The sequence below is a fragment of the Nicotiana sylvestris genome, chromosome 12 (genome assembly GCF_000393655.2).
Source record: "Nicotiana sylvestris chromosome 12, ASM39365v2, whole genome shotgun sequence".
Classification (NCBI taxonomy): Eukaryota; Viridiplantae; Streptophyta; class Magnoliopsida; order Solanales; family Solanaceae; genus Nicotiana; species Nicotiana sylvestris.
The window spans coordinates 12,266,854-12,280,279 of NC_091068.1; the positions used below are offsets into that span (position 1 = coordinate 12,266,854).

At 36.7% G+C, this 13,426-nt stretch overlaps 1 protein-coding gene and 1 pseudogene across 2 annotated transcripts; both read left to right on the top strand.

The window, feature by feature from the left end:
* Positions 1-1,102: 1,102 nt before the first annotated feature.
* Positions 1,103-7,921, top strand: LOC104240372 (protein root UVB sensitive 1, chloroplastic). Of its 2 annotated transcripts, none has more exons than XM_009795214.2 (7): positions 1,103-1,892; positions 2,717-2,992; positions 3,308-3,364; positions 3,748-3,946; positions 4,961-5,073; positions 5,716-5,901; positions 7,078-7,921. In XM_009795214.2, the coding sequence occupies exons 1-7, from the start codon at positions 1,143-1,145 to the stop codon at positions 7,366-7,368; spliced, it is 1,872 nt and encodes a 623-aa protein (XP_009793516.1). In that variant the 5' UTR covers positions 1,103-1,142; the 3' UTR covers positions 7,369-7,921. The 2 variants fall into 2 exon arrangements, with proteins under 2 accessions (XP_009793516.1, XP_009793517.1); XM_009795215.2 differs by having other exon boundaries at positions 5,725-5,901.
* Positions 7,536-9,817, top strand: LOC104240375 (probable carotenoid cleavage dioxygenase 4, chloroplastic; annotated as a pseudogene).
* The last annotated feature ends 3,609 nt before the right edge of the window (positions 9,818-13,426 follow it).

Here is a 13,426-nt window from a genome sequence, read left to right on the forward strand (position 1 = left end):
CCTAAACTGTTAGTTTTGCCATTGAAGCTAACATGACAGTCCAACTAGGTTAGAATTGCTTACATGGTCGTCCACCTAAGCAATCCATATGTGAAAATTATTTTTTCGAAAATTTTATTTTTCCAATTTTTTTAATAAAATATAAAATCGACATTTATTCTGAAAAAAGTAAAATATTTTGAAAAAAAATATTTATTTCGAATTTTTTAAATTAAAATACAAATTCAACACTTATTCAGAAAAAAGTAAAAATTTTATGAAAAATTATTCTTGATTGGGTTTATGATTTGATTAAAAAAAACTCCATTGTTCTCTTATGTGAATTTATGATTAATTTGTGAATTTCAGAGTTATGTCTTTGAATGCTTTTGAATCCAGTAATAGCGTAGTTATGTCTTGGAACATTATCCCTGTATAATTTCAACCCCATTCTTTAGCTCCCAAAAAATAATTAACACACAACATTTACAAGAAAAAAATTAAAACTTTATTTGTACAACAACAAAGACACTGGTTTCTTAATCCTAAATAAGTTGGGGTCGGTTATACGAATTCTCGATATCTATAATCATAAATTCACAAAAGAGAACAATGGAGTTTTTAATCAATTCATAAACCCGAATCAAGAATAATTTTTTCGTAAATTTTTTACTTTTTTTTCCGGAATAAGTGTTGATTTTGTATTTTAATTACAAAATTCTGAAATAAATATTTTTTTTCGATTTTTTTTTACTTTTTTTCAGAATAAATGTTGATTTTGTATTTTATTAAAAAATTCTAGAAAAATAAAATTTCCGAAAAAATAATTTTCATATATGGATTGCTTAGGTGGACGACCACGGAAGCAATTCTAACCCAGTTGGACTGCCATGTCAGCTTCAATAGCAAAACTAACGGTTTAGGGGCATTTTTGGGCCAAAACATAGACGGCAGGGATATTTTTGGCACCAAAAATAAACGGAGGATATTTTTGAGCTATTTCAAATAGTTCAAGGATATTTTTGGACCTTTTCCGAGAGTGTAATTGCGGTAAAATTTGAAACCTTTTTCCGAAAAAAAAAAAGAAATAAAAAAACGCTCCAAAACGAATTCCAAAAAAAAAAAGCGCGACCTAACAACCCTTCACGAATCACATTCTAGTCATGAGCTACGCCGGCCACGTTCTCTCCCTTCCCCGTTTAACTTCAGCGCCGTTTTCCCTTCTTCCTCCGCAAACCACCGCCGGCACGCTCTTCTCTACCACCACAGCAAACCACTCTCCTCGCTTTACTCCCCTTAAAATCCACAACCTGTCTCTTCGCCGCCCTTCAGCTTGCAGCAACAACCATAGTGGCGGCGGTGCTGATGGAAATGATGGCGGCGGCGGTGACAATGGAGGCGGCGGTGATTGGTGGAGCAATTTCTTCAATTTTAATAACAAAAAATCTCCTCTCCTCCTCCTTCCATTTTCCCGTAACGAAGATAGTTCTATTATTGATTCTATATTATCATGTAAGCCACTGCTATTGTTCTTCGTATCAGCTTCTTCTTCAATTACGTGCTGCTTAATATTAGCTTCGTTCGTACAAGCAAAAACAAAAAACGAAGAAAACTGTAGAGAAATTGTGTATGAAATTAAAGGAGGAAGGCGGATTGAACTTGAGCTGGATAATTCAAAGGATGAATTTATTCTTCCGAAGACAATGTGGTCACGTTTGTTATTTAACCCTAACTCCTTCTCTTCGGGTAGTGGTTATGTTTCAAATTTGTGGATGCAATGCAAGGAATTAACGATGAATTTGCTGTTGCCTGAGGGGTTTCCGGAGAGTGTGACGAGTGATTATTTGGAGTATTCAATCTGGAGAGGGGTTCAAGGTGTTGCTGCACAAATTAGTGGTGTTCTTGCTACCCAGGTAGTATTCCTTCTCTTGCGTTAATTTTCTTGTCAACTGTAACCTTTGCAACCAATGCAACTTGATACACATGTTTTTTTGTGGTTTGACTACATATGCAAAATGTGAGTTCATAAGACATAGTCGGCCTTAGGACTGGAGATAAAGAGAAAGGTAGATAGATTGTCGTTTAGAGTAAAACTAGTCTCGCTATTGCAAATACCATGAAAAATGATTCAGTGAAATCAATATATATGATTTCGGTGATTCAAATGTCTTCCCATCTACTTGCATCTTGATGGGTAGAATTACCTAGTACCTATATTGGTGGAGAATGAAGGTAGTAGGTACTTGGTAGAATGTCGAGGTGCACAAGCTGTATTGGACACCACTGCATTAAAAAAGAAGAAATCAACAAATATGATTTATCTATCCTGAAGCTATGTGGTTTGGGATTGGGGTGAAGCTGAGTTGAGTCTAGTGGTTGACTAAAGTGGAAGTCCAATAGATTTTGTTATTTAACACTTATGCTCGGACCAGCTTATGTGCACTGCTACTAATCTACTGAGTATGCATACAAGCAAAGGTTAGGCACACAAGGTTGGAGGAGACTAAACTCGCATTGAGTATTGCAGCTGGGATTCGAATATGGGATGGGATCTCCAAGTTGTTACTCCCTATCTCGTCAACCACTTCGTCACCCCGTCCGGACGAAAGTCAAATAGATTACATATATGTTTTTCTGTTTTTTCTTTTCTTCTTATTCACCTTTGCTGTCTTGAATCATCTTAGGAAGAAATTCATAGGAGAGCTGCTGATAGATTTTCATTCTTTGTTCTGTGTAGGCCTTACTTTACGCCGTTGGATTAGGGAAAGGAGCTATTCCTACTGCTGCAGCTGTCAATTGGGTGCTTAAGGATGGCATTGGATATCTTAGCAAGATTCTTTTGTCAAATTATGGCAGGCATTTTGATGTCAATCCTAAGAGCTGGAGGCTGTTTGCAGACCTTTTGGAGAATGCTGCTTATGGGCTGGAGATTTTGACCCCTGCCTTCCCACATCTGTTTGTTCCTATCGGAGCTGTTGCTGGAGCAGGGAGATCAGCCGCTTCATTAATCCAGGTAATATTTTTTAAGCCAAGTATGTATCCAATCATGATTAAAAAGGGGCAAGGTTCTGATCAGCATGTTGTTACTGCAAATGAACTATATATTGCTGGTATTGTGTCTTAAAGATGTACTGCAAGATTCCCTTAGGCGTTTCATTAATTTATGTGATTTATATCTTTCAGTCCAGGGACCAATTGGATTTTATCATCCCCCCCCCCCCCCCCCACACACACACACACAAAATCCCTCCCCTAGCCCCAATAGAAAAAAAAATGAGATTAAGGTTCATACAATAAACAACAATAAACAAAAACCTTTGGCTTACAGGCTGCTACAAGAAGCTGCTTCTATGCGGGTTTTGCTGCTCAGAGGAATTTCGCTGAGGTAATTTCTTTACTTCTATATACTGGCTTTGGTTGTCAAAATATGTTTGGGGCATGAAATTTCTTATGTTCCAACCTGTCTCTTGATTACCTAGAAGAAGAGAAGTTTTATTTTGTGTCTCATACAACTTACACTAGTTGTATGAGGCTCCTTTTTGTCTCACAAATTTGTGGACCCCAATCTTACACTTCTGGGTCCACAGAAATCTGGGTCTACAAAACTGTGAGACAAAAAAGTTGCCTCATACAACTAGTGTCAGTTGTATGAGACACAAAATAAAATTTTCCCCTAGAAGAACCACTTGTACCTACATTTGTGCATATGCTTTGTGAGGAGTTACTGGAAGAAAAACATTTCTATTCTGAATCAGTTACTAATGTCAGGTGATTGCAAAGGGTGAAGCTCAAGGAATGGTGAGCAAAGGAGTTGGAATCATGCTTGGCATTGCACTGGCTAACTGCACCCGCTCTTCTACATCTCTTGCTCTTGCTTCTTTTGGAGTGATAACTTGGATCCACATGTTCTGTAATCTGAAGTCATATCAGTCCATTCAACTAAGGACTTTAAATCCTTATCGAGCAAGTACTTACTTCTCTTTTTTATTTATTATATCTTAAGATAAAATCAATCAATTTTTAAAAGCACTAGGACGTGTATTTTATGCTTTTTTTTGTGGGTTAAACTGATATCAGTCAATTCTTTTATACTAGAGTGCCCTATTCTTTTTGTTTCTACTGAGAGAGTCAGTGTTCAAGATCTTGATCAAAAAAAAAAAAAAAAACGAAAAAAAGAATGAGTGTTCAAGACATGATCTATAATGCAATCACTTTAGTGTCTGGAAAGTACATTTCAGACCTAGTTGTAGGTTTCTATCCTGAATGATGTGTAAGATAAGTAAAGGTGAAGATGTTATGGTGGTTAGTTACGGAACATGTGCATATGCATTGACATGACTTTGCAGCGTTGATCACATTAGCATTACAATTTGGTTACGGATTATAGATATTGACTTTATTTATTAACCACTGGAAAAGTGTCCAATGTAAGCATGTGCACTTGGATACTTCTGATAGCTATAGTACGTCAAAGAACCTATCCAATTTATCGAAATCTGACAATACAAAAGAATGGAGAAAAGAAGATAAATCTAGTAACCAGCGGAAGGGAAAAAAAGAGAGATAAAGCTGAGTTATTTGTGTTTTTTTTGGCACTCCATGCTCTTGTATAGACTTGCTAAGGGGGAGACAAGCTAGAGGTTAAAAAGCTTAAGGACAACACATTTAACAATATGTCAACAGTTGATGGAAAATTCAAGAATTGTTGAGAATGAATAAATATGCAGTCCCCCCCCCGCCCCCGCCCCCCCCCCCTAAACAAAAAACAACAACAACACATACACAAGAAAAAGGGAAGAAAGAATGGAAAAAAAAATTGAAATCTACAGGTCTTTGATGATTTAGCTAGGTATGCTGATCCTGCCCAATCTTTTGTTGTTTTAATTTAATAGAATTCTTACTAGGTTCTAATAAGTAGTTGAGACTTGTCACTTAATCTGTCCTTGTTTAATCTTATGTTAGCGTGTCTATTTTTTGACAGGTTTAGTCTTCAGTGAGTATCTGCTCAGTGGTCTGGTTCCTTCAGTTAAAGAGGTCAATGATGAGGAGCCTGTTTTCCCAGCTGCTCTTTTAAATCGAAAGGCAGCACATGAAGTGAGTTTGCGTTCACTTTTACTAGTTTCACAAGACATTTTCCCCGCACATCTGAGCAAACTTCAGGACCTGTATTTAGTTATTCCTTGTGTGTTGATGGTTTACTATGTAAACAAATTTTCATGTATCCTCGAATATAAGTTACACTGCAGGGATTCTGATCTATGTTTATGCAATAAAACATGTTTATTTTGGGGTGGTGCGTGGGAGGCAGGGATACTCTTATATCATTCTATAAGTTGCTAATAGAAAAGACGGATATATCCTCAAAAAGCCAATATATGGTCAGCTCAACTGTTTTATCAAGATATAGAGGATAAATGCATTGTGTTCATGCTCAACTACTAACATCAAATAAGAGTAGGAACACTGTAAACAAGTAAAAAGAATTAAGAAAAGTTAACCTATTCCAACACAAAAGGAAAAAATGTAATAACTAGCAACTCACGAGATAGGCATAATCTTGAGTAACAATGAGTATCGAGGATGACCTAGTGAGTAGGAATGGCCCTAACTGTTACCTGTGGTCCTTGTTTAGAATGGGACAAAAGTTTCTCTGTTGATGCCATCTTCTGGTTAAAGATATCATTTGGTTTTGACTTGTAAACTGTGAAAATAGACTATATTCTCTGATTAATGTAGTCTTCTCAGACACAAACGGAAGTGCTTTCTGTCAATGCTAAGCAAGCAGCTGCTAGGATTGTGCAGCGGTTGCAGCTAGGTTCTAAACTTTCTGATGTTGCTACTAGTCGAGAAGATGTGCTTGCTCTGTTTGAACTGTACAAGAATGAAGGTTACATTTTGACTGAGCAAGAAGGAAGATTTTGTGTAAGTAAATCTTCCTATTGCTTGCTTGTTATTACCCTACCTCTTACATTTTGCTGCAATCCATACAGGCTCCCCCCCCCCCCCCCACACACACCTCTCTCTGTTCTTTTAGAGCTCCTCTTGTTGAGACATCACTTGTTTAGACTGACCTGTAAATTCCGGCTAGGTTTTTTTTTTTTGGTCTACCATCTGCAAGTGGTGTCAACTTCCTAAAACATGGTGAATAAAGAGTGAGCTCAAATTTCTGAGTGCTCTGCTTAAAGAACCTTTCTTTTATCGGGAACAGTTGATCATATTTTGGCCTTTCAAACAACACCCCCCCCCCCCGGCCCAGGCCCTCTCACCAGGACATTCACTATGAATATTGGGGATTCAAGCAAGTTAAACTTAGTCATAGCACCTATTAGGTTTTGGGTGGAATGAATAATATTTCCCTTTTCATGTTTTTTCAAGAGAGTATGTCTCATGTATTGGAACTCCGCTTCAGATGCAACCCAGCCATTTGACCAATAATTTTGTTTATTAATTACGAAGAGAAAAGTAAATAGGAGGGTTCTGCAGAATCCATTTTGTAACTCACAATCACCAGTGGTGAGTTATGAGGTCATCGGTTGAGTTAAAAGCAATTCAAAATTTTAAGCTAGTATTGGCAAGCAAAGTAAGGAAGTACCATGATAACAGATCAAGAATTGACACGCTCTTCTTTCTTAGTACATCAATTATTCTGCAATTGCATCAGTGTAGTTCCCAAAACACCTTAAGGCGATCACCAAGCAGTATGGTGAACCACATAAAATTGATGATTGAGATCTAAGGTTGGCCTTCTTAAGTGTGTATTGTTGGAGTTAGCGTTGGTAGAAAAAATATCATTTAGATATTGAACTGTATGAGTAAGGGAGAAACTTAATGACCCATATAAAAATCATTCACTTAGCGGGAAACTATGAATACTCCAGTGAGTGACACATATCAGAGAGGGAGGGAGAGAGTTGAGCTTGGGTAGATCGTTAGCAGGGTTGTCTCACTCGGAAATTTTCCTCATTCATTTTCTGGCGTTATCTCTAACTTCTGCTTTCCTTTTCATTGGTGAGATTTGGGCCGTGACGGAAAAAAGGGGGGGGGGTTGACCTCATGCTTAGCTAACATTTTTACATTTGTTTTGCACTGTTGGAGCAGATTGTGCTGAAAGAAAGTTCATCGCCACAAGATATGTTGAAGTCATTGTTTCATGTCAATTACCTGTACTGGTTGGAGAAAAATGCAGGAATCAAGTCGAGCAGTGTAGCTAATGACTGCAGGCCTGGGGGAAGGCTGCAGATATCTTTGGAGTATGTTGAGAGAGAGTTTAATCATGTTAAAAATGATGGTGAAGTAGCAGGTTGGGTGATTGACAGTCTCATTGCAAGGCCTTTGCCAAATCGAATTCGCTTGGGTTATGCAGCTGTATCTTCTGTTGCAGAAGGTTGACCTTATATTACAAGTCGTGGTTTCTCTGAACAAGCTGTTGTTGCCAGCTCAAGTCATCCCTCATACCCTGTGGAGCTGCCAAACCATGGTGATGTGTCACTTTGGATTTGCATCTACAGGCGGAAGAGCTTGAAAACGATTGGTAAAACCCATTTCATGACTGTACAATGAGCTTGCAATGGTATGTCATTCAAGAATTGGATGATGCAGTACGCTGGTTGAATGGTGTGGGTTCTTGTGAGTATCTGGATTTGGTTTTGAGTGCATGGTTTTGTTGCTGCTATGAAATTCATTGGATCTTGATCAGATAATGCTGCAACAGTGTTGTCAAAAGGCACATTTAAAGCGCGCTTAAGCCCTGAAGCTCAGAAAAGCTCAGGGAGGGCGCTTCGCGTCGCTTCAGTGTAAGGCAAGACACTAAGACATGCACCTCATTGCCCATGAATTTTATCGTGAATCAAGTGGCACTAAACAACAAATATGATCAGAAAATAAGTGTAATAGCTGTAAAGAAAACATTACGAATGAATTTTGTTAGTTTGTTCTTGAATTACATATATTTGTTGATCCAAAGTATGTTCTCTCTGACAACTATGCTCCTGTGGACGAACTTTCTCCCACAGAATGCGAGGTTGTAAAAGGGTCCCTTCCTTCATGTCTTAACGGCGCTTTCATTAGAAAATGGTCCTAATCCACAATTTATTCCTCATGGACCTTTTCATCTATTTGATGGTGATGGAATGCTTCACTCTATTAAAATTTCTCAAGGTAAAGCTACATATTGTAGTCGTTACGTCAAAACTGACAAGTACTTGGAAGAAAATGAAGCAGGTTTTCTAGTTTACCCTAATATCTTCTCTGGCTTTAATAGCCTCACTGCATCTGTGAGTCATAGAGCTGTGTCTTTGGTTCGCGCGATTATTGGACACTCCGATTCCGATCCCATAAAAGGTATTAGAGTTGCAAATACTAGCTTAGCTTTATTTGGAGGCAAATTATTTGCTCTTTGTGAATCTGATCTTCCTTATCCTATAAAAGTAGTATCAAATGGTGATATTATAACTATTGGTCGCCATGATTTTTATGGAAATATTTCCTCAAATATGACTGCACATCCCAAAATTGATCCAGAAACTAAGGAGGCTTTTGCTTTTTGTTACGGTCCAATATCTCCATTTTTAACCTATTTTAGAATTAACCCTAACGGGACCAAAAGTTGTGACGTACCAATTTTCTCTATGACACGTCCATCTTTTGTACATGACTTTGCTATTACCAAAAATTATGCCATATTTCCTGACATACAAATTGAAATGAACCTTTTTGCGCTCATCACTGGGGGCTCGCCGATGAGTTCTAACCCGAGAAAAGTGCCTCGCCTCGGGGTGATTCCTCGTTATGCCATGGACGAGTCGAAAATGAAGTGGTTTGAAGTTCCAGGGTTTAATATTGTGCATGCAATTAATGCATGGGAAGAAGATGACGGTGATACGATAGATGATTGCGCCAAATGTAATATCGGTAGAGCACTTCTTGAAAAGATTGGACATGACACATTCTTCATTTGAGAAAGTAAAGATAAACTTTAACACCGGGATGGTAACTAGACATCCCGTGTCAACGAGGAATCTTGACCTAGGAGTTATCAACTCGGCTTACGTTGGCAAGAAGAACAAGTACGTACCACAGTAATTTATGTTTTTCTGAGGTGGTTTCACCTCTGTATGAAAGTTAGTACTAAACTATTTGAACCTTGTTGTCTTCGTCACTAGCAGAGCAGGATTTTCACTTAGGGGATTTAAAAAACAAAGCTAAGAGGATTCAAACATCATATATATATATATATATATATATATATATATATATAAGAAAAAAATTGACCTTATATAAATATAGTGTTTTTTGACGAAGGGGTTCTGAACCCCCTTCCGCTCACTTAGCTTCGCGCACCTGGTCTTCATGCATAGGTAATTTATATGTCGTTAAAAAATGAGAAACTAACCTTTTTTTGTGTGGATGATATATAACAGTTGTAAATTTTCCCTTATGTTTAAGGTATATATATGCAGCTACTGGAAACCCTTTGCCAAAAGCAATAGGTGTGGTAAAATTGGATGTGTCCATACCAGAAACTGATCGTCGTGATTGCATAGTAGCCACAAGAATATTTGGACAAAATTGTTTTTGTAGTGAGCCATTCTTTGTAGCAAAGGACACCAACAATTTAACAGCTGATGAAGATGATGGCTATGTGGTTTGTTATATGCATAATGAGAGCACAGGAGAATCAAGTTTCTTAGTTATGGATGCCAAATCTCCTGATCTTGAAATTGTCGCTGTTGTGAAATTGCCTCGTCGCGTTCCTTATGGTTTTCATGGGATATTCGTTAAGGAAAATGATCTTAACATGCTATAGAAAGTATACGTGTTACAAGTTTTCGTAGATAATTGTGAAGAAAAATGATCTTGAAGTGTAAGACATGGATATTAATAACTTGTTGGGACGGTTATTATATATTGTTACTTAATATATTATCTCGTATTGTACTGTATTGTATTATTTGAATGAATATAACGTTTGAATATATAGTATCATTTTTCGTCGTTTTATAAAGCCACACAACAACAATTTGAAAAATAAGACTACAATATTGCAGTAAAATAGAGTTCTAGTAAGTGCCAAATTACTATAAAAAAAGGGGGGGGGGGAGCAAGATAATATCGTAATCATACCAAATCGGTCGTTATATATTAAGGGTCCTTTGTCATTACATAACAACAGATTTAACTATATGATACAATAATTCAAATAATAATCAAAATAAACATTATATTTAAAGTAACAATACGATACAATACAATACGCTACATATTGAGGAAAAAGAGAGATCCCTAAGCTGCTAAAAAAAAGGTAAAATTGAAGAGAACAATTTTGTAGCAAGGAAGGGAAGGAATCAGCAAAATGAAAGATGATCTTGAAAATGCATCAATCTTGAGGAAGAAACAATGGAGGCTATGAAAAACAAAGCTCAAGAGTTGCTCATTCCGGAAACAAAGCTAAAGCAACAGCAGAGATTGATAAAATTAGAGCGGAAAAGGAAGAAAGTGAAAAGTGATGGGATTGAAATAACATGGTTCATGCGAAAGCTAAAAATGCAAAGCTCGATGAACGATAAATCAGAATATAAAAGAAAAATATACTAAATTAGGCATAATAATTTATTATGAATTGATCAATCGACCTACATATGATCTATCACTACTATAAAAAGAAAGATTCTTATAAAGACTACATTGTGGAGCTAGGTTATCATTGTTGTTCTTGTTATGATAAGAAAATGTCAATATAGAAGTACAAAACTTCTCTTCCAAGAAAAGGGTAAGACAGATAAAAGAGATTTACTCCTTTTAGGAGTCTTTTTCCCAGAAAAAGAGTGCTAATAGATTAAAAATTCAGGGCAAAATCCTAACAAAAAGGAGACATATCAGTTGAAAGCAGAGAAAGCTAAATTTGGGACTGAATGGGAGGTAATAGATAAATGGACCTTGGGCCTAATACAATCCCAAAAGCTAGCTCAACACAGGATTGCCCAAGGCCATATAAGAAAAACATGTTAAATCTTTCAGTTGTTAAAGTTCTGAATTGAGAGTTGTTACCTTGTGAAGTAGCAAGATATTAACACTAGCACATTGCAACCAGAACAACAATTCTATCAACTCTTAACGTCAAGTCTTACTGTCACTCTAATAACAGCTAGAACAATAACAATAGCACATTGCAACCAGTTAACGTCTTAACGTCACTCATTAAACTAGCACATGGCGACAAGAATAGCCTCTCTATTTTCACAAGGTAGGAGTAAGGTCTGTGTACAGACTACCCTCCCTAGACCCTATGGGGTGAGATAATACTGTGTATGTTGTTGTTGTTGTATTGCGACAAGAACATCAATTCTATCAATCCCAGTCAGGGGCGGATTTAGGGGGGCGCAAGGTGTTCACCCGAACACCCTTCGCCGAAAAATTACACTGTATATATAAGACAAAATCTGTTTTTTTATCTCTATATATTAAGTTTTGAACACCATTAACACAATCCAAAAGTGTAGTTTAGTGGTCACGGGAGTTTAACCTTTACATAAGGTCATGGGTTCAATTCCCACTAGCTACAATTTTTTTTTTGAACTTCCTTCGTGGAGATCCTGGCTCCGCCACTGATCCCAGTTAATGCTAACGAAAGAAAGAGGAGATACAGAACTGTTCGTTCTTAATATCAACAGAAAGCCACATATACCAACACTATAATGCACCAAGATAATATTTGACATGCCAAACGACGAACGAAGAATGGAGAAACTAATATTATTCAAACGAAGAATAAAAAATGAGAGAAAATGTGCATTTGCAGTGCAAGAATGTTTTCCTTCAAAACATTACTAGAATACCACCCATTACTAGAACCTATTGAATGATCACCACGGCATTACTAGAGATAGCTTGCCCATGTAGTTCTTGTTGGATTGAGTTGCGTTTTCTTTCATCAAGCGAAAAACCCGACAATTCCTCCCATATACCACTACCACAATACCATTTAAAACATGGGCCGAGTAACATTTGTTCAAGTACCATTGCACTTCTCAGAATATAAACAACAAATTCAATCTCTTCTTCTGTTCCAACAAATCCTCCAAATTTCACTTCTTTTAGCTCAGTGTGATATGTAGGAGATAAATGAGGCCTAATTATGCCACTTCCTCTTGCTTCCCTTGTTGTCCTCGATTGCTGAGATCATAACAAGAATAATATCAATATATTGCTATTTGAATACAACTATGACTTATGTAGTTAAGCAAACTGGAATTCAGTATTATTCTTATACATAACAAATCATGGCATTAACAATATCATTGGTTTTAATACATGGATAAGCATGTACAAAGATAGAACTGTCATTTCAAAACCTTTAATACACCAAACCAAGAAATAATCTGAACATAACTAATCTCAACATTACTACTACACCCTATTCAGTGCTATTCTTTTACCCTCTATCAAATGACCCCCGAGGAATATACTAAGTAGTTCATTATGTCATAGATCACAAAAAAAGTTTCTTGGAAATCAACTATAGGAGGTGTTTCATTCAGTTACAACAACTCCAACCTCATCGGGTAATATTTTTTAGAAGAATTAACCGAAATAGCCGCCCACTCAACCACTTAAACTAAAAATAATCGGTAGAGGGTAATATTTTTTATCGGTGTAAACATGACTAGAGCGGAACGGTCATATAATTATCATATTATCTTTCTTCATTAATTCATGTGGACATACCAACATATTATAGAAAAGCAAACAATATCCAAAAAAGGGAAGGGAAAAAAAAAGAAGAAAGAAGAATATGGATAACTCACCACAACATTCAAATATCAGAGAAGAGGACAGGCGCCTAAGAGGGGAAATTTTGACTATGTCAAAGTCGTCCGTGAGCACAAGTACCATGTTTAGTTTCCTAAGGTTTCTGAATATTAGTATCTCTGTTGGGAAGTATTTTATCTGAAATATAGAACACATCAAGTTATTAGGGTCTTTAAAAAGACTAAGACCAAAGTAATTTGAGAAGATGTCGTCAAATACCTGATCATAAATCGCTTTAACGGTTAAAGATTTGACCTGAGCAAGTAAATCTCTTGCAAAATCACCAAATATGAATGGCATTACATCAGCTCCATGAACACTAATCATTACATTTTCCAACATGGGAACAGATGAAAAATAAAATCTTACTTTGCTACAGAAGATACACTCAAACAAACGAAGATTTTTAGCTCGAAGATCAATCTCTTCCAATTCACCACAATCAAAGAAAACAATGGATGTTAGTGTACCAGATATGACTAACTTATAAAGAAGTTTGCAATTGTAGCTTTAAATGGTTAAGATTTAAACAAGAGGACAAAACACCCTCAAGTTGTCCGCTTGCTAATATAACATCATGCAAAGTAAGGGTCTTGAGAGAGGTAAGACGGACTCTGAAACTTGGCTGGACAATGCAATA